Source organism: Melampsora larici-populina, assembly GCF_000204055.1.
Source record: "Melampsora larici-populina 98AG31 unplaced genomic scaffold MELLAscaffold_2, whole genome shotgun sequence".
Lineage (NCBI taxonomy): Eukaryota > Fungi > Basidiomycota > Pucciniomycetes > Pucciniales > Melampsoraceae > Melampsora > Melampsora laricis-populina.
In genome coordinates, this window is record NW_006768766.1 from 2,925,504 (window position 1) to 2,953,062 (window position 27,559).

The 27,559-nt window shown below is 44.2% G+C and overlaps 7 protein-coding genes across 7 annotated transcripts; 4 read left to right on the forward strand and 3 right to left on the reverse strand.

Annotated features, from left to right (window-relative positions):
* Positions 1 to 5,781: 5,781 nt before the first annotated feature.
* MELLADRAFT_89278 (uncharacterized protein) lies at positions 5,782 to 9,540 on the reverse strand (the record flags this gene model as incomplete). Its single annotated transcript, XM_007404556.1, has 7 exons — positions 5,782 to 6,197; positions 6,264 to 6,302; positions 6,417 to 7,990; positions 8,059 to 8,267; positions 8,405 to 8,915; positions 8,989 to 9,173; positions 9,247 to 9,540. The coding sequence occupies 7 exons, from the start codon at positions 9,538 to 9,540 to the stop codon at positions 5,782 to 5,784; spliced, it is 3,228 nt and encodes a 1,075-aa protein (XP_007404618.1).
* Positions 9,541 to 9,592: 52 nt separating this feature from the next.
* MELLADRAFT_89279 (uncharacterized protein) lies at positions 9,593 to 10,366 on the reverse strand (the record flags this gene model as incomplete). Its single annotated transcript, XM_007404555.1, has 1 exon — positions 9,593 to 10,366. The coding sequence occupies one exon, from the start codon at positions 10,364 to 10,366 to the stop codon at positions 9,593 to 9,595; it is 774 nt and encodes a 257-aa protein (XP_007404617.1).
* Positions 10,367 to 11,686: 1,320 nt separating this feature from the next.
* MELLADRAFT_101983 (uncharacterized protein) lies at positions 11,687 to 13,456 on the reverse strand (the record flags this gene model as incomplete). Its single annotated transcript, XM_007404554.1, has 5 exons — positions 11,687 to 11,930; positions 12,115 to 12,118; positions 12,437 to 12,901; positions 12,993 to 13,071; positions 13,289 to 13,456. 5 exons carry the CDS (start codon positions 13,454 to 13,456, stop codon positions 11,687 to 11,689), a joined length of 960 nt encoding a protein of 319 aa, XP_007404616.1.
* Positions 13,457 to 14,086: 630 nt separating this feature from the next.
* MELLADRAFT_101984 (uncharacterized protein) lies at positions 14,087 to 15,339 on the forward strand (the record flags this gene model as incomplete). Its single annotated transcript, XM_007404377.1, has 2 exons — positions 14,087 to 14,585; positions 15,152 to 15,339. The coding sequence occupies 2 exons, from the start codon at positions 14,087 to 14,089 to the stop codon at positions 15,337 to 15,339; spliced, it is 687 nt and encodes a 228-aa protein (XP_007404439.1).
* Positions 15,340 to 17,166: 1,827 nt separating this feature from the next.
* MELLADRAFT_115131 (uncharacterized protein) lies at positions 17,167 to 20,612 on the forward strand (the record flags this gene model as incomplete). Its single annotated transcript, XM_007404378.1, has 9 exons — positions 17,167 to 17,308; positions 17,353 to 18,158; positions 18,256 to 18,413; positions 18,482 to 18,531; positions 18,615 to 18,723; positions 18,790 to 19,003; positions 19,089 to 19,286; positions 19,365 to 20,057; positions 20,125 to 20,612. 9 exons carry the CDS (start codon positions 17,167 to 17,169, stop codon positions 20,182 to 20,184), a joined length of 2,430 nt encoding a protein of 809 aa, XP_007404440.1.
* Positions 20,613 to 21,054: 442 nt separating this feature from the next.
* On the forward strand, positions 21,055 to 23,354 carry MELLADRAFT_89281 (uncharacterized protein; the record flags this gene model as incomplete). The annotated part of the gene is made up of 11 exons (XM_007404379.1): positions 21,055 to 21,277; positions 21,393 to 21,501; positions 21,591 to 21,668; positions 21,755 to 21,825; positions 21,917 to 22,368; positions 22,413 to 22,636; positions 22,710 to 22,731; positions 22,799 to 22,839; positions 22,907 to 22,933; positions 22,995 to 23,083; positions 23,152 to 23,354. 11 exons carry the CDS (start codon positions 21,055 to 21,057, stop codon positions 23,352 to 23,354), a joined length of 1,539 nt encoding a protein of 512 aa, XP_007404441.1.
* A 1,101-nt stretch (positions 23,355 to 24,455) lies between these two features.
* Positions 24,456 to 27,137, forward strand: MELLADRAFT_41776 (uncharacterized protein; the record flags this gene model as incomplete). Its single annotated transcript, XM_007404380.1, has 12 exons — positions 24,456 to 24,594; positions 24,696 to 24,756; positions 24,835 to 24,914; positions 24,992 to 25,010; positions 25,078 to 25,113; positions 25,179 to 25,930; positions 25,995 to 26,110; positions 26,194 to 26,362; positions 26,428 to 26,513; positions 26,575 to 26,668; positions 26,736 to 26,878; positions 26,952 to 27,137. 12 exons carry the CDS (start codon positions 24,523 to 24,525, stop codon positions 26,974 to 26,976), a joined length of 1,653 nt encoding a protein of 550 aa, XP_007404442.1.
* Between the last annotated feature and the right edge of the window lie 422 nt (positions 27,138 to 27,559).

A 27,559-nucleotide genomic window follows, 5' to 3' on the forward strand; every position in this document is an offset into this window, starting at 1 on the left:
CAATCGCTGCGTTGGCAGGCTGACGTTCAGCAGTCAGGGCCTCGATGAAAATGGCGTTGTTGTCATCGTCCCATTGGGCCTTGGTTGGGGTCTCGGCAATCAGAGGGTTCAAAGCAGTTGGAGCAGCCAATGAGATTGAAGTACTCGGATCTAGAGTGGTCGGTGAATGGACTAGAGGTCAAGCGGCTCTGGGAGCTCGCGGTCGTTTGGCTTTGGCTTTGGGTTTGTCGGTGGTAGACATATCGGTCTACTGATAACACAAGGGTGACGAAAACAATACGACGGTGATTGATTGAAACTGATAAGACGAGAATGATAGAACTAGAAGACAAGAGTGATAGATGGCAGTGATAGAACTGAAGATGACGGTTGAATAGCGCAAAAGCAAGGATAGAAGAACTGAAGATGTTTGTTCAGGAAGGCGATGGTGGAAGACGGCACAATCACAATAAAAAGATGGCGTATAGGAGATAGAGGAAGCTGATCAGTGATTGAAAGGGTGAACAATAGAAAAAGAACAATGACAGAAGATCGAAACGAAGCTGAGCAACGGAAGTGTGTGAAGGAAATAAAAGGTCATGGAAAGAGAGAGAGAGAGAGAGTCGATTGGAGGTGAAGGGCAAAGATGGAGGTGAGGGTCCAAAAAGAGTTTTTGGGTTGAAAAACAGCCTCAAGGCTGTTTTTTGATTTCGACAGTTTTTGATGAAATGCTGTTTTTGTATTTGGGTCGATGAAAGTTGCCGAACGCCGGAGTTTTTGACCAAATCCAAAAACTCTGTTTGGCCAAACAGAGTTTTTGGCTTTGGTGGGGTTTTTGGCCAAAAACCGTTTTTGGTTTCCAGCCGAACGGGCCCTTATATAGGTAAATACAAGAATCTTGTAGTACAAATAGCGGTGTGCAAACCTACGACCCAACTTGAAAACCCATGAGAAAAACCCATGAAAACCCAACTTGTTTTTAGTTTTTTTTGACGGGTTTTTTTGATGGGTTGCCCTCAAAAGGTTTGAACACCCCAGCCCCCATCACAACCTAAGACAGTACAGTCACAGCTCCTGTCATCACTTGATGCCTTGATTTTACTTCACATCGCTTGTCTTGCATCCACCACATCCATGACTTTTCTTCAAAATCTACTTGCTTGTTTGATGAGGGTGTCCCTCATGAAGTACAATGCTGATGCCGATGCCAACAACAGCAATTTAGACAAGAATATTTGAATCAAAACAATCTCTGACTGGTAGAAGTCTACTCATTCTCAAAAGTTGATTTAGACATGTTTCTCTTTGAAATAGAACGATCTCTTTTGATTTCTTCATATTGCAAGAGTTGAAACAAACTAAAGAAACCGATCTTATATAGCAGAGTTTAAAAAAAGGTATTCAAAGATAATCGATTAAAATAAAAAAGATTGAAACAAGTCACTCTCTAGAACTAACTGCAATTTTTGGTTGATCGATTAAGGTAAAAAAATGAAACTATTTGATAATCCAATAATGGAGCTGTGGATGATAAAACATTATCACCTATTCCTAGTATCACTTCTTCACGAGGAAAATGATAAATTGAAAGGTTGAACGTTATGAAGAAGAAGTTGACCGAGATCAAATTTATAATAATGATGAACTTGTTAATCAAATCAAATCTAATTGTGTTATATCTTTTACATAAAAAGGTTTTTGCAGCTCGGCATTCATCTTTGAGATTGTGATGTTTTCTTTTGTGGCCAATTTGGTAGCTCGATCAGTCGTCATCATTTTGGACATCTCTTAGGAGGAGTTGAAGCTAATGCGTTCTTGAGATTTTGTAGCACGAGTTCCAGGAGTTGATGGGGATGTAAGACTGTTTGGTGGAAGGTTTCTGGACAGTTCGGAGGTGTTGTGTCGGCAAGGAAGGGGGATGTTGGACTCAGCTAATTTTCTTTCTTTGATGGGTGATCAGATCTAGCCAATTTCAACCCATGAGAAAAAACCCGTCAAAAAAACCCAAAACCAAGTTGGGTTTTCATGGGTTTTTCTCATGGGTTTTCAAGTTGGGTTGTAGGTTTGTACACCGCTAATTATGAGAGTTTCCTAGAAGTGTTTTGCTGGGTTCATGTACTCATTTATTGGGTTTTGAGAATCTTGTGAGTTGATTTGTTGGGAACTGGTTAATTATGTTTAGGTTTTTTGATTTTGAAATTGATTGTCTTAGTGGTGGTACATAAAAGGTTTCTTTTTTTTTGTTTTGAGCTTTTTTGTAGGATTTGAATTGATGCAATAATGTAGTATTGGATCTGAGAGTTGATGTGTTTCTTTTTTGAAGCAAATAAGATTAAAGAATAGAGAACAGAGAAAGAATAGGAATGGATTTGGTTCTGATTATTGATTTGTTTGGTGAAAAGGAAAATTACAAGATTAAATGGATTGATTGAAAAATGAATTGATTTCAAAGTTGTTCTGGTACAGAATAATGAATAAACCCATGGAGAAAAGGATTATAAAAGTTTCAAAGTGATGTAAAGAAAACACAAGATGATTGAAGGAACAGAAATCTAATTGAATTAGAAATTTCATGATAAATACAACTTCAAGGTAATTTGATTTGACTGAACAGAATAAAAAACATCCAAGGAAGATCCAAGAAATTAAAAGAGTGATCAGAGGAGCATGAGCATGGAAAAGATATAGACAAAGATAGCTTGTATGAATCATGTGGTTTGTGAGTTTTGGTTCTTCACCAAAGCTGCTGGAAGTGGCTTTGCCTCATTGATGTTGACTCAAGACTCTCAGTAGGCTGAGGAATTACTTTGAGAAATCTATAAGCTGGTCAAGATCAAGCTGGTTCCATGGAAGAGCAATTTCTAATAACATCCTAAAGCTCTTGTTGTGGAATTGTATACACACATGAATCAGGTGCCAAGGTGACCACAGATTAGAGTGGGGTGAGTTTTGTTATCCAAGTTAAGTGAACCTTGAACTTTTGGTTAACTCTTTGTTGGACTTATTTGCAGCAGTCGGTCAATTCAAGGGAATCACACTTGCATTGATGATTTCTGACATGACAGTCTTTTTTCTTGTGTTGCTGTGTGGATATCATTCCTGGTTATCTTGGCATCCCACGTAGTATACCTCTTACCGGTATGAAAATTTGCACATCAACAATCAGCAAGCGTGAATTTTGGACAGGTGTGTGCAGTTCTAGCCAGGGGGCAAAGTAAGATGTGATGTTGCCAGATCACAGAGCAAACAATTACAGCCGTTATCACAATTAACGGTAGAATTCTGTGATCATGCGTCGCTCTCGAGGTTAAATCTGGAGAGGTCAAAACTGGATTAAACCCAGTTTTGCACCCAAATGAACAAGGAGGCCTGGGAGACCTGTCACTTTGAGCCGGCTTTAACTAGTTTTTGACTTTTAGATTAAATTCCGATGCAACACACCAATGAAGAATTCTACCGTTAATTGTGATAACGGCTGTACACAAAAGCTGGGCGACATTCATTATCAAAGTGACTTCCTTTCATTTCAAGCAAGTTTGGTCGAGTCAAGTCACGTTGTGGGGGATGATGGTAGGGAGGTTTTGCAAATGTGGATCATACGTTGCGGAAGCAGCGATTTCAAACTCATGGATAACAGACAAAAATCACGGAGCTTTAAATTACTGAGGAAGACGATAAAACAAAAGTTTACAACACCACGACTATATACAGGAGGAATTTGAAAAGAGGAATCGACTTGAGATGGATGTAGGAAACCAGCGAAGCTTGCAAAGCTCGGAAGAGCAAATTCAATGCACGCATTATAGATCTCTTCTTTATTCTTGGATTGACGCCAAGCAGGTTGCAACAGTGTGGGCCTGGAAAGATCAAATGATCAAGTGTTTGCGAGACACCCAGGTCACTGAGCCCTTTGGTAAGTCAATTCGTTTTTAAGTCTTTAATATGTAATGGGGAAAAAGCGAGACAATGGCTCAACGTTCAGCTTTTTATACCAAGGGAGGTTTGGTCGGGTTGGCGGCAGACTTGTGGGTTAGACAAGCCCGCAGCAGCCCGGATTTTGTACGAAGTTCGCAGACTCGTCTCGCGCCTTGTCACTTGAGCATTTTACCCGTGACATCGATTTCATTTGCAAAGTATGTGTGACCCTTTAAAGATTCGAATGCTTCATTCAGCTCATTGATGCAGGGCAAAGTATTCCGGTAACGCTGTGCCAGATCTTATTCAGTACCAGATGCCTCCTTCAGCTCAGCAGCTAGAATCTTCAATACTTCGTCTTCATCAGTCGAGTCGGGAAGAGTTGACGTGAAGCGGGCAGGGAACCGTTGATGGTACTTCCACTTCAGAAGCTCTTTCAATGTTCCAGTCGAATCAATCGATGCAGATGCTTTGTCTCTCGATTCTCGCAGTTCTGTCAAAGCCGAACATACGAGGTAAATTGAGTAAGCGCTTCGAACATATACATAGAAGCAAGCCAGGTAGCCAGACTGCTACTTACCCGTAAGATAAAATGCTAGCAAACCAGAGAAAACGCCAAAGATCGGATCAGCAGATCTGCGACAAAGGTTTGGGAATAACCCGCTAGATGAATGATGAGGGAAACGAGAGGATGTATTCAGAGGGTCTATGTATTCACCTCGAAAGCAGATAAGACATCTTGATTTCCGATTGATTTTGTTAATTCCTAGGCGTGAGCAGAGGCAACCAAAGCACAGCAAGACATCATTCGCCACAAGATGTAACTCGGCCCCGCGGGTTACGCTAAGTACCCGTGTCTGTCAGTGGGCGAAACAGAGACATGGACCACTTCATGCCACAAGAGGTTTTGACGAGTCAACTTTGCAAGTGGCTCCTTTTGACACCTTCAAAATGTAGATCTCATGATGGGAATCAGAATCACCACAAATCCAATCCCAGGTTCGAGCAGGGATTTCAAAACGGTGAAGAGATTTTTACACTCAACCGTTTTACACTCGAAAAGGAGTGTAAAACCGGAGGAGTGTAAAAATGCACAGTGACTGGGGTAAAATACAGCTGTTTCAACAAAGATCAATTTTTTTTGAAAATCTCGCCAATGTGCAAAACCCGGGTTTTGTCCTGTTTTGTCCCTCACCCAATTCTGTCTCTCCGCTAATTGGAAGAATACAGAAAAGAATAAACCTGTAAATTGAGTTTTGTCTCTAGTTTTACCCGCTGCGGAGACAACTTTCTCCAAAAGAAGTTGTCAACCTTTCTTGAAACGGCTGTACAATTTTACACTCGTTCTCTCCCAAAATCTGGAGTGCAAAAAGGTAATGTGTAAATCCTTGAGTGTAATTTTGTAACCCGCCCCGCCAAACATTCACTTTTACACTCGATATTTTTACACTTATAATGCAATGCAAATACATCAGGTGCAAAATTCACTTTTGGGTGGCAAAGCCCTAGTTTTGCACACCAACCGGATTACACACAATAAGCAGTGTAGGGGCCTGGATTGCAAATTTGTAAAAGTTCCCCCCTGAAGTTGAATTTTACACAACAACAACTTATAAAAAAAGTTATAATTTTTTCAACTGTTTTTAAGTTGTGCGCTTTTAAGTAAAGGACCTCTGTGCAATATAATCTCTCCCTTAAGCGCGCAATTTCCACCACTTAATTGGCCACTTTGCATTTCTCAAATGGCCGCCATTGAACTCATAAACAAGAACCAAGAATAAATAAAAAAAATGACTCCCGCGCTTACCCTCGCAATCATGATCAACAAAAGAACGCAAACAAGAAATACACATTCAAGACATGAAGCATGAAATCAAAACAAGATAACTAGACTCTTGCCACTTTTGGCTTCCTCCCCTTAGCCTTGGGCTTAGGCTTAGCTTTAACCTTAGCTTCAACCTCCTCCCCCTCAGCACCTTTTCCCATCTCGACAAACGGCAAATTCGGTTTAATGTCTTGAAGTACCTCCCCTTTGGAAACACCTTTCTTGACCCTTGAAGCTCGCTTACTTGCCTTGATCGCATCTTTCTGAGGTGAAGGAGATGGTGATTTGACTGGGCTCGATTCTGGTGCTGGTCGCTTGATACGCAGGCGGATGGCACCCTGAGTTGGCTCAGTGAACTTGATCCCGCCTTTTGAGGCCCCGTCTCCACTGGAAGCAGTTGGTTGGGATAAAGCTCGACCATTGGGATGTTCATTGGCTTCCGCACCATTACTCTTATGGTGAATGATGGCTGGGGGACCTGCCGACGAAAGAATCAAAAAATTAACGGCGGAGATCGGAGATCATGTGAGAGAGACACACTTACAAGTGGAGGAAAAGGCTTCCTTTGCCTTTTTACTCTTATCTTCCAAAGAAAGCTCTTCCATTCAAAGGTGACCATCAACTGGAGGGCCTGTTCAATTAGAAAGACGACGTCAGGAGCCAGGGGATGAGATTGAACTAATTATTGACAACGTACATGTGGATGCAAAGGCATGCTTTGCCAAGTCCCCGATCGTTGTGGTGGGTACACCAACATTGGCTGGTACAGCAGTCACAACATCTTCTTCAATTTCGTCTTCTTTGTTTTCGTTTTCGTCTTCTTCTTCTTCTTGATTTTCTTCTTCTTTACAAAGTTGCTCAATTTCCTCTTTGACTCCATCTAAGTCCACGGCGGAAACGAAAGGTAGATCACCATGAGAGTCAGGATTCTTCTGACTGATCTTGGCTATATTCGATTTGATGACCTTCTGTTCATCCGAGCTGGCCTTGCGAGAGTAAACAAGCCAACTTGTCATTGGTTGAGCGCCGGCGATTAAGCTGAGCTCCCTTCCAAGGAGTTGGGCGCGACCATCGTCCTTGCAATCGTCATAAAACCATACTCCTTGAGCTCCATCCACGTGCCTTACCACCTTGCACCAATAGTGACAATAGCCCCAAAACCCTCGCGAGACAATGTGATAATCGACATCGTTGAAGGTGAGCGTTTCCGGCCACTCCATATCCCCCATGAAGTTATCGCGATCCTCTTCCTTAAGACCAGCCGCGTTGGCAAGGTGAAAGTAGATGTTTGTACTGTTTGAAGTGAAGTCCAACCGGTTTCGCTCGAATAGTTGTGGCAGTTCGTTCGCACTCTCAGTCACCCCAGGCAACTCTTCATGGTCATCATCAGGATAATCCCGGCGGACCGCAGCCTGCTGTTTGCGATTGTTTCGACAGTTTGGGCAGCACCAAGGGCTGGTTGAGTAAAGGCCTTCGGTGTGCCATTGGTATAGCAGAGCAGTGATGTCATGGTATCGTAAGTTGGCATCACGGAAAAGGTCCGAAGTGATGGAGACCGAAGTTCGGGTGACCGACTCGTTAGGTTGATGAGCTGGCTCCAGGGGACATTGATAGTCGCGAATCATTTGATAGGAGAAGTGACGTCCAACCAAAGTCGGGAGATTATGTTTGGTGGCCAGTATGTAATCGAGGAACAAATCTGCGGAACAGAACGTATTGGTAACAAATGAAACATCTGCAATCTTCTGTACGGCTGATTGTAATGACTTGAGTCCACGAGAAAGGACCGACTTGACGTGAGTAGATTGATGCAGTTCGGCTGAGGCCCTGGAAGAATAGTGTCTGATAAGTTTGGATGCCAAGTCCTTCCCTTTACCGTTGGATCCGGTCATCCACAAAGGTGAAAATGTGGGATAAAAGCTTTCTAGTGAAGCCGTCTCCCAACATCGGTTTCGCTTGCCGGGGTCGTTGCTGGCTGCGTAAGATTGGTAAGAGGAGTGAGGGTCGCGGTTCATGTTGAGAGATCCTGCAGGTCGACCGGCCTTTTTAGGACGTATGAGCGCATCAGTGGTATCCGGAGGTCGTCCATCATTGGCCTCCGGTTTGCGTCGGGTTCTCTCTTTGGACCAACCCAGCGTTTTGACCACGGAAGTCCAGTTGCTTCCATACTTGACCGATATGCCACGAAGGATCTGATTGAAGTCTTTCTTCAAAGACTCGGTGAACAGGAGCAATTGTACAAATCCCTGGACAATTGTGCAGTGTCCCGAACTACACAAAGAGAGGTCCAAATCAGCCGGACTTGATGCAAAAGAGAGATAAACAGATGATTGACTCACGTAAGGATGTAATACTGTCGGTGCATGGATTCCTGACCGTTGGTGGTGTCAGGAACCTCAGCCATAAGGGGATCTTCATCTGGTAACGGAGGGTCATCGAGTGGTAGGCGCTCTCGACCACAGAAGAGCATACTGTGGATATCGGATGTATTCCACCAGTCGACCCAAGCCTTACTTTTGGGGAAAAGTCGCGCCATTTGATCGAATTTCTGTCATAGTGTTAAACCACCGTCCTTGTTCGGTTCGAGCAGGTCGAGCGCAAGCCGTTCGAATTCCGACTACGAAGTGAGGACGATGAGTCGATGGTATGTATGAGAGGCGGAAGGTGAAAGTGGATACTACTTACCACTCTGCTGGCGTCCACAATGTTACGATTCTTCTTGACACGAGTGATAGACTGTCGATAGTGCTCGTGACAGCCTTTCAACTTACTCAAGGCCTTCGCAGGATCGTATTCGTTGAACACCTTCATGTAGGCGCTCACGAATCCCTTCTTCTGGGCCGTGGAGAAGTCGACGACCTGTTGTACCAACAGATCACGCTCGTGGTAGGTGAGGTTGGTGGTCGAGATTTGCTCCAGAAGCGTGGTGAAATGAGATTCATAATGTGATTCATCGAGCCCCCACATCCACGTAAGTTGAATGGGCACCCAGCAATGCATGATATCGCTATACATGGAGGTGGTAAGAAGATAACCGTGGTTGAAGAATTGGTAAGTCACATCGGATAGTAGTCCTCCTGAGTAAACCCGGTTATCTTGATCCCGGCAAACGAGTTGTTCGGCCATCCATTCCGATTGGTATGTGATGTGCACGTTGGCACCCGAGAGCGATGTGGATATCAATCTGAGGCTGTTCCTAGGAGAGAGAGAAAGGCGGCCAGGAATCAGCAGAGAATTGGAAGAGACGAGATAATCCAAGTGATGCTTACCTGCCCCAGTGCATCAAATCCATGATCAGGCGGTCACCCCCACCGTGGCTCTCCTTTTCGGGCATCAGGCCCTTATCAATGAGCACCTTGTGTCGCAAATATCCGAGGCGACCTCCATTGCCAAAGGCAGGATGAATCTCGACTACAGGTGCAGTGACCGTCTGTCCAGCACCTGGTTGCCCTACCTGAATCGAGCAGAACAGGAACAGTTAGACTTCGTATTGTTTAGGTAAAATAAGACACCATTCGTTCACTTACCTTGAGGACCAAAGGTCCAGCCTTTGGGTTGCTCACTAATTGTTCTGTGAGCACACGCATGGCGAGAGGATCCGCCTTCTTCGAAGAGGGCCAGACATGTCGATGAGTTCCCGAGTGCCTAAGTACACCCCAACCACTCTTCTTTTCGATATCGATTTGACAATCCGAGTCAGGGCATTGGGTCCATATGTGATTGCTGTCACACTCGATGGCAGAGCATTTGGGATGTCTGAATCGAGAAGGAACAACGTCAGCGTCAGCCAAATGCGAAGGAGGGTTACACTGAGAAGGCATGAAATATACACAAAGGAGAAGTAGAAAATTTCTTTACTTACTCTTGAATAAGTTATGCGGCTTTGCCTTCAGCCGTTGGTGGTGGAGCCGCATATTCACAGAAGTCGTCCTCGCAATGTAAGACCCCAAGGCATTTGAACCAAATCGTCTTCCAAGGACCGTCCTTCGCGCCATGGGTCTTTTGAGTGTGGGGGTAGGCAATGTGGCCAAAGTTCGTTATTTGATCGGTAGGCTCGCGAACAAACACAGTTTCGCCGTTGGGGTAGATTGGATAGCCTTCGGCATCGCAGGTGGACCCGTGATCAATGAACGTCTTGAGTTCTCCGGTAGCGGGTATCGGAATCTTAAACTTCTTGCCGGTCTTCTTGGGGCGATTTCGTTTCTTCTTCTGCTGTCCAGGAGATGAGTTGACAACCGAGTCACTGGCTAACTTGATTGGGTGGTCTTGGTTGAGGATTGCTTCGTAAATTTTGGCTGCCGAAATTTGAGAAGGATCAGGGGTACCGGTTTGAAGATCGAGATGACTACTAGTATGTTCTTCGGACATGGTATCACAGAGTGTAAGTGAAACAGATGGTTTGGATGTAGGGCTTTGGTAAGAGATATAGATTTGATTGTTGGGGTAGAAACGGAAGAATAGGATGAAAAGGTAAACTCGGTAGAGTTGGACGATTTGGTAGACAAAATTGAGGACAGTGAGCTCTCGTTCGTAGGTTTGAGACTCTGGGAATGAGACAGAGGGAGGACGGATCGATGAATAAGAGCCAGGTGGTTTGGGTTTGCCATTGGGGTGACGAGCTGGTGAACGCAGGAGGAAACGATCCATCGTGAGATGGATCTGAGATGTCAGCTCGAAATACAAAAGGTCTTCTCAGAATGGAAAAGGGAAAGGTTGACGGTGATGAGATCGCATCCAGACTATCGTGGCTTTTATCGGCTGGTCGGTAGGTGAGACCTTCGTTATATCAGACGTGACCTTCATAAGATTCGTAGAGTGTTGTTTGAGGTTGTTGGGTGCCGATGAAAGGGCATATGCAGGGAAGGAAGGGCAAGACTCACATAGTTAGGCCGGTCGGATACTGCGCAGATACCGTGCCGGTGGGGTGCCTTCGATGGGGTGCAAAAGTGTACTTTCGTGGTGATCTTGTGAAAAAAAACATCCAAGGGTCATACGTCCAACTTTGAGTGTAAATGATTTAGGGAGTAAAATTAGAATTTGGGGGCTTGTACGGATTTTTGCCCCCTAGATTATTTGCCCTTAATATGATATGTAAATGTTGATGTGTAAAATTCAATGTTTGACGTGGTGATTTACAAAATAACACTCATGGTTTTACACGTGACTTGTTTGCACTCATGAAATCGGGCGGGATTCAGTGTAAAATTCTATGTTACCCTACTTCGTGTAGATTTTTACACTCGTCCACATTTACACTGCTTATTGAGTGTAAATGGATGAGTGTAAAAATCTATCAACCCATTTCAAAAAGGAAACTTGAGATGGAAGAAGTCCATGTCCAAGAATCAGTGAAGTGCTTACATGCCTTTGTGTATGATGAGGCTAACATTAAGAATAAAAATTGAAAATGCATACAATGAAATTTTCACGGAGAAGAAAGATTTACTTCATATATAAAGACTCCTTTAATTTTGTGAAAAACACTATATTTGTATTTTCCTTATGACAGTCACAATGTAATAAATCAGGCCTCATGCAAGAACATAAAGCTCATGAACTACAAGCTAACGCAACATATGCACTCTTGTGGTTCTCACCAGAGGAAAATTGAAGTAGAAACATGCTTCCTGTGACCTTGCAGGTTTGTGACACTTGCAATGTTTTCCAAGCTAGTGATATACTACATGTAGTATAGTTTTGGAATTCTGAAGCCTGAACTTCATTGATGAGCTTGGAGTTTTTATCATGAGTGTCCAATAGCAATTGCCTATGAGCCTCAAAACATGGACGTCATGAGATGATTGAAGAACCTCCAAGCTGTGTTATGGGCATAGTCAAATTTATTGTTTTGGATTTTCAACTCAAATGATGAACCATGTGGAACATGAACACTTGAGGTATCCATTTCTTCTTCTGAAACCAAGTTTACCACCAAACATCTTTAAGCTCTACACATCTCATGAATATTCACTCACTGGTACTCATATGACACCATACTCTTTCTTCTATGTCAATTTTCAAACATACACCATTGAGGGTGACACTTCCAATATTTTGGGACATATGAACAGAATCCTTCATACACCTATTGCATGGTTTGTGATACCAGTTAACACTTGTACTGATCATGATCCTCTCTTGACCTCGATGGTTCTTGTATGTCCACTCTTCAGACTTATTCCTAACAGGTGATTCTGTGCTTAGGGTGTGCCTAGTCAATGGATAAGACATCAAGCCTATCTTATTGTCTATTCATAAACCCTCAGCACCTCATAGCTTCCCATTTTGTTTTTCTCTTGATCCATGGTATGCAGGACTGAGTACCCACCCAAACATTTTGTGCTAACCAAATTGACCGTGACTTTTGTCTTTTACACCAAACTTCCATACCTTACAGTACTGGGAACACCAAAGAAATGAAGACGACAGAGTAGAATCATTTATGTACATTTATTATTGAAATTAGATCGAACAAGCCAAACACATTCCAGTCACACTCAACACCTCACAAAATGACAAATCACACAGAGGCACAAGAGGAAGCTCCCATTAACTTCATTTATCTGGTCTATCTGATATAGTACGTAGGGTGAATCGCACATCCTCTCCAGAAATCTAATGTGGTGGGCAGGTTTGTCAACCTGCTAATCAGAGTGGATCGGATATGAGCCATCTATTACACAGGGGATGATATCGAAAAGACTGAATGTAGCTCACCCGGATCAGTCGTGATAGCACAAGATGTCATAGGTTCCGATTTGCTAATGGACGTTGTATGAAGAGGAGTGATCGGAAGCCTGGTGCCGGATGATTCGATAGATTGAGATGCAGGATAGCTACAATTTGATGAGATATGAGTGGAAAAGTCCGAGCTGATGAGGTCAGAGAGGGTAGAGGAGGAAACTTCCAGGTTGTGCTGGCTTGTTGGAAGGCTTGTTGGCGCCACGTCGGGGCTAAAGGAGCAAGGTGTCGATGAGCTGGTGGGTTCTGGTGAAGAGGTGCGATAGTAAGAAGGGCGATGAGGCGTCGGAGAAGGGTAATGGCGTGTATAAGAAGGGGAGGCTGAAGGATGCCAATATGATCCTGAGTGCCAATGAGACTCTTGTTCCCGGCGCCGAGCGGCAGACTCTAATAATTTCTTGAGGTTCACTTGATTCCTCTTTATTCGATCGGCTGCTTGAGCTGGAAATTTAAGAGTTCATCTCAGTCAAGGTGGAATGCGCTTTGATATCTTGTACTTCTTGAGAAATGAAATGCTAAACAGAGTTCTTACCATGTCTTGAGGTACTGGTCCCGGCATGCAGTCCAAGGTGAGATTTCGCATGAGACAAGCCTTGAGATTTTTCAACAGACTGTGGATGTCCGCCGCCATGTAGCTTCGTCTGTTTGTGTGCTGAATTTGCTTGCGTTGGGGGTTGATATGTGATGGTGATGATAGTAATGAGCACAATACGTATGATGACGGTTGGTACCATCCTCACTTCATACGTATACCAAGTTATGAAAGTGTTATGATGGAAAGAAACTATTGAACAGAATTAAATGGATTGTAAAGGTCGATGCGCTTACCTGACTCGACTGGCGACGATGGTGATCAATGGATCTCTTGTTCCAGTAGCGTTGGTTCACGACGCGGAAGGAAAACCAACCGAATGCTGTCACTACACCCAACAGCTCACCAATGTTCGCTCTTGGGCATGGGGGTTTGAGGTCCCATTGTTTAACAAATTCAATCATGTATGTACGTCCATTTCAATGCGGCTCGACATTTGAGAAATTAGTTATGACTTCAACTTCATCCGCATCCGACATTATGAGTAAGGCAAATTGGCTTTCAAAACATTTTTAATGTTCGAAGAGCGATGTAAAGACCCTCGCTCCCATCGTATATTTTCCATCTCCGGCGAACAATGAAGAAAACGCAGTCTTGAGGTCTTGCCGCAATCAAGTACTACATCATGACATGACACTTTTCCAGCGCCGCATGTTTTCACCTGTCCTTGCGACTGTACACCCATCCCCAAAATCTGGAGCGTGGGGTCAAACATTCGTTGCGTGATTGTTTCGGAAAGTCGGTCAATAAATTGAAATGACACTAGCGTCCGGCAAGGTCAGGTGCGGTCTGGCATTCTGGCGAGCTTTCCTTTTTGGGAACTTTAGTCAACCACTCGATTGTCCCAGGGATTTCGTCCGAGCGTATGGCTGTGTCTGATGGCGCGCCAATCACACTAACCCCAGTAGCAGAGCAGCGAAGTCTACGTGAAACCAACGCCTTGCTCAGGAGCCTTTCCTAGAGCGCTTCAATGGTATTTGTACTCGAGGACTTTGTCCGTCGAGAAAGAAAGATCAAGCAAGACGCAACCAATAATGAAAGTCGCCTCCTGGATCCCTCTCATCATCGCATCGATCGCATTCAGCATTCAAGGTCTCCCCTCAGCGTACAAATCAAGTCTCCTTGAGGTTCCGGATGAAGCGCAAGATATCATGTCATGGGCCCGTACAGACCCCATGCTAGAGCCAGTTGAAAGGAAAGGCAACGTTGGTGGAGCAGTGGATGCAGTGGAGCCTACCGATTCGAAGCAACATCTATATCCCTGCCGAATCCTTAGCAAGCGGGCATCAAAGTATCCATCAAGCGAAGCGATATTGAGGCAGTGCCTTGAGAATCGTGCAAAAAGCAGCATGCGAGTCCGAATTGACGCCCAAAAGGAAGCACAACGAACGAAAAATTATGGGAAGTGGTTTTTTCTGTACCGAATTGGCTACGACATCAAGGATGATTTGGCTCTTCAGTGGCGAAGGGTAGTGCGCTGGTTAAGGATGCATTGGCGGGCTTGGAAGCGGAAAATTTCAGGCATGAGGAGAGGTAAGGTTATCACGTTCCTCTGGTACGATTGTCAGGGCATTTCTGCTGACTTTGTTGGTTGTTTTAATATGAAGGTGGACCGTCTTTTGACGAGACGATCAAGAGACACCAACGAACGGATCTCAAAGGGGCTCAGCGATCATGATTAGGGGAGAAATTTGTCTATTTTCAAGTGAATTTATGTTACAAAAATTATTACATGAGATATTGATGCATGAATACTATGTCAGAAAATGTGACAAATGCTAAATGCACGTGAAGGCGTAATGGTCACTCAGTGATGCCGCCGCAATGCAGGTCACAGGTGAGATGTGAGGTAAACGCTGTGAGATGCAGGAACATAATGTCAGTAAGGGTGAATGACTTGATTGAGAAAAGGTTGAGGAAGGAATTGATAGAATCAGACAATGTAGGCCCGCACTGACAGTCGCTGATTAAATCAAGCTGACGTCTAGGGTGGAAACTGCGAACATGATAGATGTTTTCATCATTTGGAGGATGAGGAAGAAAAGATAGAAGACACAACTAACCTTCACTAGAGGGGACGGTGTTGTGCGTTGGGCGAGCTGAGAATTTGCCAAAGCAGAAGATGTCAGCAATCATCCTTTTAGGCGCTGTTTCAAGATTGATTGGAATTGAATGCGGGTTCAGACAAAAGGATATACTGGCAAGTATGAAATACCAAGACATGAAGGTGTCAAGGTTCTCTTCGCAAGGTCTCACCATGATCGATAAGATGGGGAAAGAGGATTAAAGGTCATCATAATAAAAGGGAGGTGGCGAGGATGAAGCTTAACCAACCTAATGTTCGACCACCCGATGTCGTGTCGAAGGTAAGCCGACCTTCAAAGTGGTCAGGCAATTGAGGAAGGAGATCGGAAACGTGTCTTGTGTTAAGTTGCTGTGAAGTGAAATGTCGATTCAGGTATGACCATCTTGAAAAGAGTTTGAAAAGAGTCGAGTTGGATGACTCGTCTTCCAAGTGAGTGTGCGGAGGTTGTTGAGGTGATGAGAGATGGGCTCAGAGTGGGAAAGCGGCGTGATATTTGAGGGCGGCAGAATATAGGTGTGAGCCGGCTGACTTGTGGGCAGCGCACATGCAAAGTTCAAACGACTGCGTGTTACATACCAGAAAGTACCAGAAAGTTTAGGTTTGAACGGTTGAAATTTATACGCATATGACGAAGAGTTTCCAGATCAAATTTGACAAAAAGCTCTCAAAGGATTGGTTGTCTTGGGCAGGCTTGAACCATAGCGCTTGAAAGGATGAGGTGAGACTGTAAAGATTCCCACACACAGCCTTAGTTGCTTTGTCAAACTTCTGAGGAAGCATCACCTGGATAAGACAAAGAATTGACCATGAAGTTTTCTTCTGAGTCCCGCTCAGGTATCAGGGGCTCAGGGCAGCTAAAGGGTAGGATTAAAAAGCAGTCTTTGCACAACCAACCGCAAATGTTCATGAACATATCAGAGCACAGCAAAGTAGGCAAGAGTTATGCCCGAGATTGATGCCCAATTCATATCAATGTGCAATTTGGCAAGGGCTTTTTTGGCCTGTGGAAGGCATTGAAAGAAGAAGAGATTCCTATTGGTTACTTACCTCCAAGAGGGTTTTGAGGAATGCAATTTTGGACATGCAAAAATACATACTCATAGATGTTAATAGAAGTTGTTGGGTTTTGGCTGATTATGAGAATACTTCGAAAACTGCGAGCTCCAAGATGCAATATAATGACTTCAACAAGAGTAAACACAATGGGGAAGTTGTGAATGAAAGTGGTCAACAGCTATTATGTCATAGCTGTGGGTCAAGAGATTTATCCAACATCAATTCTGTTTCAATTATCCTCTTCACTACATGATGACAAGTTCCCCAATGCCTATCCAAGAAACAGCCGTGAGCTCAAGAGTACTACAAATGCAACAAATTCCTCATGATGGAGAACCTGTTACAGTTCGAGAAGGCCCTTGAGGAAGACACCTCTATGTTCGGTGCAAAGCTACTCTTGACCCATGTCAAAAGATGGTGCCACATTGTGACTTATCAGATGAAAAATACCTTCTATTCCAGAAACCATGAAAGCATGACTGGCCTGCGTTACTTGATTCATACTTGCACTTCCGGCTGCAGCTTATCAGACTGGAGCATTTGGGAGTCGGGACTGCTTCACATGGCCACAAAGATGATAGTGTCCTCCACACCAAGAGATTGAAAGGACAGGTTTTACCTTTAAACATCGAGTTTTCTTTCACAGTAACCCATCTTACTCAGCTCTTGGTGTGTCACGCTCAGCATTTGCCCCCCCGAAAGATCGGCCGAACTTGATCAACGCGGTCAATTTTCTGGCCACTTTTTGTTTTGTTTTTTAAAAAAAAAGTGCTTTTGGTTTCACATATTGCACTAACTATCCTTTTGTGTCAAATGTAACTACTAGATTGATGTTGTTTATTTTCTATCAATGACCGGACTTCAAGCCTCCACGCATATGAAAGAATTATGAAAGCATCACCTGGGTTTGGAAAATCATTGGGCGTCGAAAATCTTGGCATCATGTTTGTAGAGTTTGTCTTTTGCAGCAGGATGATTTTCGGGGAGATTGTAAATGAGGGGTGTGGTGATCTCAAAGCAATCGAAGCTGGGAAGTTGCTGCTCATTTCTTTCGAAAGGATTTCCTGTTTAGAACCGATAGCCGGGTTAAAATTTCAGGGTGATCGAGGTCAGAGTAAGTTTGGCCCTGAGTTGATAAACTGTGTCGGGTTGGATTAGCTGAAGAAATATTAAAGTCGATTGTTGACAATGAATCCATCATTTCTTCCTCAACCTCTTTCAACTTCACCACTCGTATGGCATCCCCTCATCATGAACGAGAGCCTCTTCTGCCTTCAAATCAACAATCAACATGTCAAAACCTTCATCAGAAAGCCTCTCAGACAATCTCGAATTCATTCAGATATCTCAAACTTCGACCAAGACCTCGTACCCTTCTCTTCACCTCTTTGCTGCTCATCTCATCTGCCATCGTCTATCTTTACGATCGATCCCAGAAACGCGATTTAATCGATGAACTCGCCGATACAATTGAAAACCTTTCCACCTGCGCATCTTGCAAAGCACTTCTGCTGCCTCTTGTCACTATTGCTCATCTCGGGGACCCGAAGTTCTTCTCAACGCTTGTCAGCTTTTGCACTGGTTTGGGTATACAGGACCCAGAAGTCTGTCGGGGTGCCTTGGGCGCTCAAGCGCCGATTATCGCCCACTCGCTGCGGTCCATGAGTCTAAGCGGGCATACCTCGGACTTGTTTTGTGCGAAGACGTTTGGTTTATGCGAGGACCCTCCTGTGCGCGAGTGGAAGGACATCTCATTGCCTCCACGGAAGCCTCAAACCAACCTATCGAAATTCTCCCTTCCTGTTCCAGAAATACGCGCCTTTCCTCACACCGGCTCAACTCCCATACACAACAATCAAGCTTCATCATCAAATTCAACAATTGAATCCGAAGACCAGACCTTGGAGACAAAGCCGTTCCAAGTTATCCACCTCAGCGATCTCCACATTGATCGTGAATATGCTGTGAGTAATCCCAACATCCTCCATCGCCAATTTTGAGTTTTTTTCTTTGAACCACCTTATTCAACCCTTGCTTTATCCCCCACCTACGTTCCACTAGATTGGCGCGGATTCGGTCTGTGACCGGAATCTTTGTTGTAGACTCGATCAACCTACCGATATACCAAATAAAACCATATCCCCAGCTGGACCTTATGGCAGTCACAAATGTGATTCGCCAGAGTCACTCTACATCAGCATGTTGCGGGCACTCAAAGAGTTTGTCCATGATCCAAGTATCTGCTTTCTAATGACCCTACGACTGATAGACTATTTTATTCATACAGCCATGCTCCTGACGCAGAGTTCGTGGTACATACTGGTGACATGGTAGACCGTGAGCTGTCTTCTTCAGTTTGATACTTTATCATACACCTGGTCTGACGAAGGTCTCCGCTTCAACATTTGTCCCCCCGAAAGACGCTGTCTGGAACTCCGTCCGCAAGGAGGTCGAGGACGGTGTTGGGCAAGGACATTCTCAATATCATGCTTACTCCCAAACGCCCTTCTATGGTGTAATCGGAAATCAGTAAGCCCTAGCGTCCTCCAAGGGAACCCGTAATATTCAAAGCACTGATACATTCACGGCAAATAGCGATATTGCCCCAACCAATTCTTTCCCTCGCAATACCACCATCACCACCATGTCGTCTCAGTGGGACTTGGAACTGTTTTCGGGCACATGGCAAAAATGGATCGGCGAACAAAATGCGCAAACAGTTGCGACGATGTCCGGATGCTATAGTATCATTCATCCTGGTACCAACCTCAAGATAATCTCTCTTAACACTGGGTTTTGGTACAAAGCTGTTAGTTCTGTCATCTCAATACAATTGTCGCGCCTCTTCTGCCAAGATGTCGATCTCATTGTCGATTATTCATTGTGCTATTCAGAACTTTTGGCTTTACGATTCGGACGACTTTCAGCCCGATCCCAATGGCATCCTTGCCTGGCTGATATCAGAACTCCAAGATGCGGAAGACAAGGGACAGAAGGCCTGGATCATGGGACACCTCTCACCCGGAAAGTCAGATTGTTTGCAAGAGCCTAGTCGGTATCTCAACCAAATCATGCGGCGCTATAAAGATACCGTGAGTTTGATTGGCGTTCTCTTTCACAATGGAAAGCAGAGGTCTGATTTTCACATCTCGGCCCAAATTCTTCCCTAGATATCTGCATCCCTATATGGTCACACTCATCGGTCCGAGTGGGAGATCGTGTATGAGGATCCGTCGCATCCTACGGCGGACACCGCGATTGGAATGATATATATCGGACCTGCCATGACACCAGAATCTGGCAACCCGGCTTTTAGGATTTATGATGTCGACCCAGTAACCTATCAAATCCTCGATTTTCATGAAATCATCACCAATCTTACCGAGCCCGGATATCAACTTCATCCTCGTTGGTTTAAATACTACTCAGCTCGAGAAGTCTATGAGACACTTCTACTCAATAACAACTTGCCCGGTTTACAGAACAATCGATCTCCGATTGATGGACCTTTTTGGCATCGGGTCACTGATATCCTAGAACAGAGTTATCCTGAGTTTGAGAAATTTTATCATCGATTGACAAGAGGGGCAGATTTACAGGCGATGGGAGATTGGAAACCTTGTTACTCGGGAGCCTGTCGAAAGAAATGGATTCAAACCTTGAGATCATCACAATCCGAATTCAATGGATATCCCAACCATGTGGGATTGAACATTGATTCTATTGAAACTGATGTTGCGCCAGCCCCCAAAGCAGGATGGGGCTTGGAGCCCGGTGAACATGATGGTGAACATACGTGTGGTGATCTTGCAAGCCTGTATAAGCAAGCCAAAGAAAAACTGGGACCCTTGCATAAGCACAAGGTAAGAGAGATTGGCTGAATTGTTTTTCTATACAAAATGCTGATCAATGCAATTCCATCGTTTACAGAAGGTTAAAATACCCGCAAGTCTTAGGCACGAGCTTCGACAACAACTCCATTCGCCTTAATCATCTCGGTTCATTCTCAAAATCCATGATGATCAAATGTTAACAGGAATTTTGATCCAACGTCATGTTTGACAACTGCTTCTGATTTTTCATTTATAGTACTCTTCAATTTTTTGAGGAGTGGGATTGTACGTTTTTATCTATCTATCTAATATATATATACATATCTCATCCTTTTTTCAATCAAGATTTCATTACAATTGTATAAATTTCGTCTTGGGTTTGCAATTCTTTGTTTCATTGTATAGGTTGTTGTGTTATTGTTGTATTTGAAATGTATTGTAAAGACGGCGGTGTGTTTTTGGATAACATATCTTATGATTTTTCGTTTTTGATCAATCAAGTTATATACCTACATCACACTTTCTCCTATCATTTTAGATTTGTACATACCTTTGCGATGTTCAATGAAGTGATTACTATCTCTTTGTCTTGATCGCCACTTGTCGTATTTTTAATCAGCGTTTCTATCTGTTCTTAAAGGAGTGCTCTTAACCTTTGCTCCGAATTGCAATGACTGAAAATCTAGGTAAGGCCTCAATCAAGATCCATTCCCACCCGTGAGCCATTCACCTCAGAGATTGACTATATACTCAGCGGGTTCTTGGTGACACTTCTCATTTTCTTTCCATATCTCGCTACAGTACATCTCATGAATTTCAAATGAGGAAGAATATGTTTGTCTGACGTCATGCTGGCGACTCCGGTCTTCTTACCGCGTGGTGAAGTCTGACGGGGACAACGGGCCGGATTCTTATCGACGCTTACCACAGCTTGCCTCCCTTCTTCATGAGAGGGTCGAAGATATTTCCGTATCATCCACTAAATTGTTCCTTTTAGGTGCTCCCCTTCCATCTTCGTCATTTCCACATGTCTCACATGATGTCGATCTGTCAGGTGACTCTTCATGTCCTGTGGGACGCCTTTTGCTCATGCGTATGCTTTTTAACTGGCTGGGTATTGTTCCCAAAAGGCTTATCAAGCCTGTGGTATCGCGCACCCCTTGTGGTATGGGATGTGGTGGAACCGCACCAGAGGGAGCTATCGGCCAGCGCCTTCAGAGTTTCCTACAGGATGCATCCACACCACGCTGGTTTGTTATATCGACTGATCTTTGCATTCCAAACTGATGTCCAATATGCTTGATCTACCTGGCGTATTTGGCTAACGATTCGTCACTCAAATTGAACTGTCGTGTCTTTCATCAGATGCCCAAGGACGGGTCTTTGGAGGCGAACTCTTGAAACTTGTGGATGTAGTCGCAGGGATTGCCAGCAGAAGACATACCGATAGATCTTGCGTTACAATATCAGTGGAGTGCATACCTACTCGATTTATGGGTTTCCTTTGGATGATTCTGATGGATTCGATCTACGTATCCTATGATCGTTCGTCTCATTGCCAAGTCGTGTGATCTTCTTGTGCCCGGTCTTTGTAGGCGATGTGCTTCATTTATCGGTTTCAGTGAATAGAAGCTGGGGATCGTACGTGAATCCGTACTTTCTGCTTCTGAAAGATGTCTATATAGCACCTTACACGTTTTGGCAATATCAACTTTCATGAATTCAAGGTCTATGGAAACTGGCATCAAGATTATCAAAGAAGACTTTCGTAACGGGAATCAGACCTATGCCTGTCATGGTATGTCGGCAAAGAGCAAAGCGGCTGTCTTTATTGAGTTTGAGGATACCTGGACGACTGAATCTCTTCCTCTAATGTACACCGGGAGCAGCATACATGACATTCGTTGCGCGGCCAAGGGCTACTTTGAGCACATGCCATCGATTTTGGGATTTTATCTCACTCCGACAACCACCTGTCATCAAAGTCAGAGTACCAAAAGTGATTGCACAAACCGTCTTAGATCAAAAACGATATTTACTAGCAGGACGAAGACGTGGGCACCGTATACGACAGAGTGTTGAATGGAATAGTCTATTGGAAAAGTTCAGAGAATACGTTCTTTCTCTAAAGTATCCCGAAGAGCAGGGTGAAAGAAATTGGCAAGCGAATGATGAAGATCTTGCCAGGATTGAAAAGGAAGTCATTGCTGATAGTTTCATTAGAAAAGATCCAGATGTACGTGTAGATGATGGAATGGTGGTAGCTGAGATTCCTGACCATATGGAACCGATCAAAATCCCACTGGCAGAAGTTGAGTGGCTTTACGAAGCTGTAGTAAAGGTTCTAGCTATCGTTTGTGCTGAAAATGGGCGCATATGGTCTAGATTGAGAAGATAGTAGCAGACCGAGGAGTAGGATCAGCTCTTCGTCGACTTTCTACCCCAAGTTTTCATCAGACTGCTTTCAATAAAGATTCAGAAAGACATGTGGATTGGATTTCGAGTGAGACAATTCAAGCGGAGAACACTCTCGCAACAACAGTCTGGATCGTGCGACCTCAACATTGTAATTCTATGGGCGTTCTGTTCGGCGGAACCCTCATGCGATGGTAAGTAGAAAGATCTTAACAATACTGCCAGATAATCAAGACTTATACCTCTGATAACTTATCGTATTGCTAGGCTAGAAGAGGTAGCCAATCTGGTCAGTTCAGTTCAAACAAATATAACTCATCTTCACTCACTGAGCTCGAACCAATCTCTCTAAATAGTCCGCTGGGAATATCTGTTGTGCTGCCTGGGTAACAGCAGCGTACGTATTTCAAAGCCTTGAAAGATTTGTGTGATGCTAAGATGCGTTTTTTTGCGTTCATCAATAGCATAGATAGTATGACGTTACGGGCTAGGTAAGTCTGGAATTGCATTAAAACCTTTCGTTGATTCTACTGACTTTCATATGTTTGATAGCGCACAGCCTGGTCATGTGGTCATTTTGCGAGCAATAGTTGTAAAGGTTTGGGAAACTTCCGTAGAGGTTTATTGTGTTGCCAAGGCAGGTAAGTTATCTCTCATCTTTGACTAAAAATATTATTTACTGTGGCACTTCTAATTTTTATGATTACAGAAACACGAGAAGGAAAAGAGTTTTTCATCAGTGATGCATTCATCTCCTTGGTGGCTATCGATCATGAAACCAGTCAACCTGTAAGACGAGATCTAAAGAGGGTGGAGAGTTCCAATATATGGGCTGATAAAATACGTGAGACGAGTGAATCACGTCGTCAAAATAGACTATCTGAAAAAGCAATTCTTCAAAAGGTATGCTGAAGTTGAACTCTTTGGAATCTTGATAAAAATACTGAGTATTGATCGGATTTACTCAGGTATACAATAATTGACTCGAATTGCATTGAAGGGTGCTTCTCGCCTCTCGTGACCCCAGAGATGACACCCATGTCGCTAAGAGGCTTAGATAAACAAGTTGTATAGTTGATGTGTGATTGTCTTCCATTGTTTGTGAAGCATTGTATAGCTAATGGACCTAGAAAGTATGCTTGTCAGTACTTGCAATTTTTGTCAGTGTTGATTTGAAATAGCAGCTTGTTTTGAAGCCGCAGTGACTAAAATGTTATCTTCTGGCAAGAAAATCCGTTGGATAACGCGAAAAACTCGGCCAAGCAAGAATGGCCGTGTTCTTCAAATTCTCCTCTTCAAGCCTTTCAAAGCTCAAAGTGCCAGACTGACATTCAAGTGTTTTCAACATGCTTCACAGTTGATTTCCTGTTCCAGGTGTTTTTGTAATACAACTTGGGCTTCTAGTTCGAGTGAATCCGCATCGAAGCTTCCGAGCATTTTTCCATCTCTTTTCTAAATTGGAAAACAAGTCAGAAGTACACCTCACATTGTCAACGAGCGCCTGGAAACATCGCGGGGCTTCATCATGCAATCTAATCAAGTTTTGATAAATCTCATGGGACACGATAAGAAAGGCTTCAAAAATGAGATTTTACAGCTACTGAAAAGCGTAACACATCTAAACAGCTGTTCAATTTTCTATGCCCACGAAGACTTGGATCTTTTGTGTGGTGTGAAGATCTTTTCCATCCGGTGATTTCCACATGTTTGCACAATATGAATGTAGCTATTGCCGTCCTTAGAAACCGTCTTCAAGTTGACTGATATTCATGGACTTGTTCCTTGAGTGAACTGTGAGACGTTGGTTAAGTTGAAGTCTCAGGTGTCAAGGTAGTGAAATGCATTGGGGTTGAAACCTAACTTTAACGAATTCAATTCCGATTTTACTTCGTTTGAGGTGTCAAGTGTGTGTCGGGTAGTGATCAGACCACCCTCACGGCAAAATCCGCCTGGGACACTCATTTCTGCTTGATCTTGACCCGCCAGTTGAGATTCCTTCTTTCCCCCTTCCCAGCTTTCTATAGCTTAAGAAAACCCATCACACCACATTACCCCACCTATATCTCCATCAAACTTTAGCATGGCATCTCTCATTCGTGCTGCCTGCCGATCGGCTGTCCCTCTCTCTCGAAGCACTCTCCCTTCTCAAGCTGTGAGTCAACCGTTACCTTATTTTCCATCTTGTCCGATCGATCGTTTGCTCGTCTCAGTCTCACTCAAGATCGACATGATGTTGCTCCATATCCTTCTCAGCTACGAAAGCAAGTTCCAACTTTGACCTCTCAGCTCCGAACTTACGCCACTGCCAAGCCAGGTAATAACGACTGTTCTATCTTAGACTTTGCCCGATCAAGCTGTTTCTGATGAAATCTGTCTACCCTCCTCCCATCAGCTGCCTCCGAGGTTTCTTCCATCCTCGAGGAGCGAATCGGTGGTTCCAGTGCTGCTACTGATGTTCAAGAAACTGGTCGAGTGAGTTACATCCCCATATTTTCTTGATCGAGCGTGTGGTGCAAGAAATGACACGTAGCTCTCAAACGTACTTATAGGTTTTGACCATTGGAGATGGTGAGTTTCGACATCCTGTCCGACGATACTGGATAACCCCCCGCTGACGTCAGATCTACTCCTCAAGGTATTGCTCGTGTCTACGGTTTACGAAATGTGCAAGGTAATTTCTTCATGCAATATCTCTTAGAAAGAAGGGACCCAGCTGACCTTACTGGTCGACCATAGCCGAGGAGATGGTGGAATTCTCATCTGGAGTCCGTGGAATGTGCTTGAACTTGGAAGCCGACAATGTCGGTGTCACCATCTTCGGTAGTGATCGTCTGATCAAGGAAGGTGACACTGTCAAGCGAACTGGACAAATTGTGGATGTCCCAGTTGGTCCTGAACTTTTGGGCCGTGTCGTCGATGCCCTCGGTAACCCTATTGATGGAAAGGGCCCCATCGCCTGCAAAGAGCGTCGTCGTGCCTCCCTCAAAGCTCCTGGTGTTTTGCCCCGTCGATCAGTCAATCAACCCATGATGACCGGTATCAAGTCCATCGACGCCATGGTGCCGATCGGTCGTGGTCAGCGTGAGCTGATCATTGGTGATCGTCAAACTGGTAAAACCGCTGTTGCTTTGGACACCATCCTCAACCAGAAGCGATGGAACGAAGGAACGGACGAGACCCAGAAACTTTACTGTGTCTACGTAGCCGTTGGTCAAAAACGTTCGACTGTTGCTCAATTGGTTCAAACATTAGAAGAAAATGATGCTTTGAAATACTCGATCATCGTTGCTGCCACTGCTTCTGAGGCCGCCCCACTTCAATATTTGGCTCCTTTCTCCGGTTGTGCTATGGGAGAATGGTTCCGAGACAACGGCAAACACGCTTTGATCATCTACGACGATTTGTCCAAACAAGCTGTCGCCTACCGTCAAATGTCCCTTCTTCTTCGTCGACCTCCTGGTCGTGAAGCTTACCCCGGTGACGTCTTCGTAAGTCTACATACTTTTGGGCCCTTATAGATGACGAGTCATACTGACACATTCGGGCTTTTAGTACCTCCACTCCCGTCTCCTTGAACGTGCTGCTAAGATGAACGAGAAACTCGGTGGAGGTTCTTTGACCGCCCTCCCCATCATCGAAACCCAAGGTGGTGATGTATCTGCATACATGTAGGTTCAGCTTCCCTTCTAAACTGTTTCTGGACTCGGTACTGCCCACGTCATAGTGCTAATTCTATACTCTGTCATGGCAGTCCTACCAACGTCATCTCAATTACCGACGGTCAAATTTTCTTGGAGGCTGAACTCTTCTTCAAGGGTGTTCGACCAGCTATCAACGTCGGTCTGTCCGTCTCCCGTGTCGGATCTGCTGCGCAGACCAAGATCATGAAGAGTGTATCTGGTTCCTTGAAGCTTTACTTGGTAAGTCATCGTACATCTACTGTCTACCATCCAATGTCTTGAGCTCATCATTCACAATGCTATAGGCCCAATATCGTGATGTTGCTGCATTCGCACAATTCGGTTCCGACTTGGATGCATCTACTCGATACCTCCTCAGTCGTGGTGCTCGGTGAGTACTATATCACCATCAGGAGCTCAATACACCCGTCTGATTACATTTTCTGTCCTAGTTTGACTGAGCTTTTGAAGCAAGGTCAATATCAACCTTTGGCTTTCGAGGTTCAAGTTCCGATCTTGTACGCCGGTGTCAACGGTATGCTTGATGTGAGTGTGATCTGACGCAAACTACAATCCGAAGCCTTCTTTAATCAATCTTTTCGTCAATTTGCAGAAAGTACCAGTAGAGAAGATTGTCGCCTGGGATTTGGCCTTCCGAGACCATCTTACTACTGAGCAATCCGCCCTCTTGAAGGATATTACCGGAGGTAAAATGACCCCTGAAATCGAAGCCAAGATCAAATCTGTTGTCAAGAGGTGAGTAAAGTCTGAACGTCCTAGATGCTGCCAGGTATTGTGTCTGACATTGTAGCGTTTTTGTTTCACACAGCTTCACTTCAAACTTCCTTCAGTAAACTTACCACAATCAATCTAAAAGGTTACGTTGAGTTATGATATCTTTAGAGCCTTGATGCTTTTGTTGGTATCTTGAAAAAAAAGAAATTGTTATAAATAAAGTTGAATTTTTCGAGCGATGCTTGAATTTTGACACCCTCATAAACAATTCGCTCCTTCTCATGACTTGCAGACTCCTTGCTGAGCCTTGTTGGAAATCATGATGGACCATTTCCCGGGGTCTGAGCCACGTCTGATTCTCCACAGGCTACTGGATCTTTTGCTCTCATTACCTCTTGCCATTTGTTTAATACATCTCCGAGAGTATTGCCATCCTTTTCCAGCTGTACATGCGATCGCGACATGTCTGTCCTTATGAGAACACTGCAGGTGCCTTGAGTGTGCCCATCAAGCTTTCTTGATGAGTTATCTTCAGGCATTTAGATTCCGTGGGCCAGCCTGTTTCTTGGTCACTGTGTATAGTCCATTCCTGTTCTACCTTCGTATGATTTGCATCCCATTGGATCTTTATTCTCAAATTTCTACGGCATGTCTGAACAACTTTGCCAGTTCTCGTACAGCCATGCCAGATAGCCTTTTTTG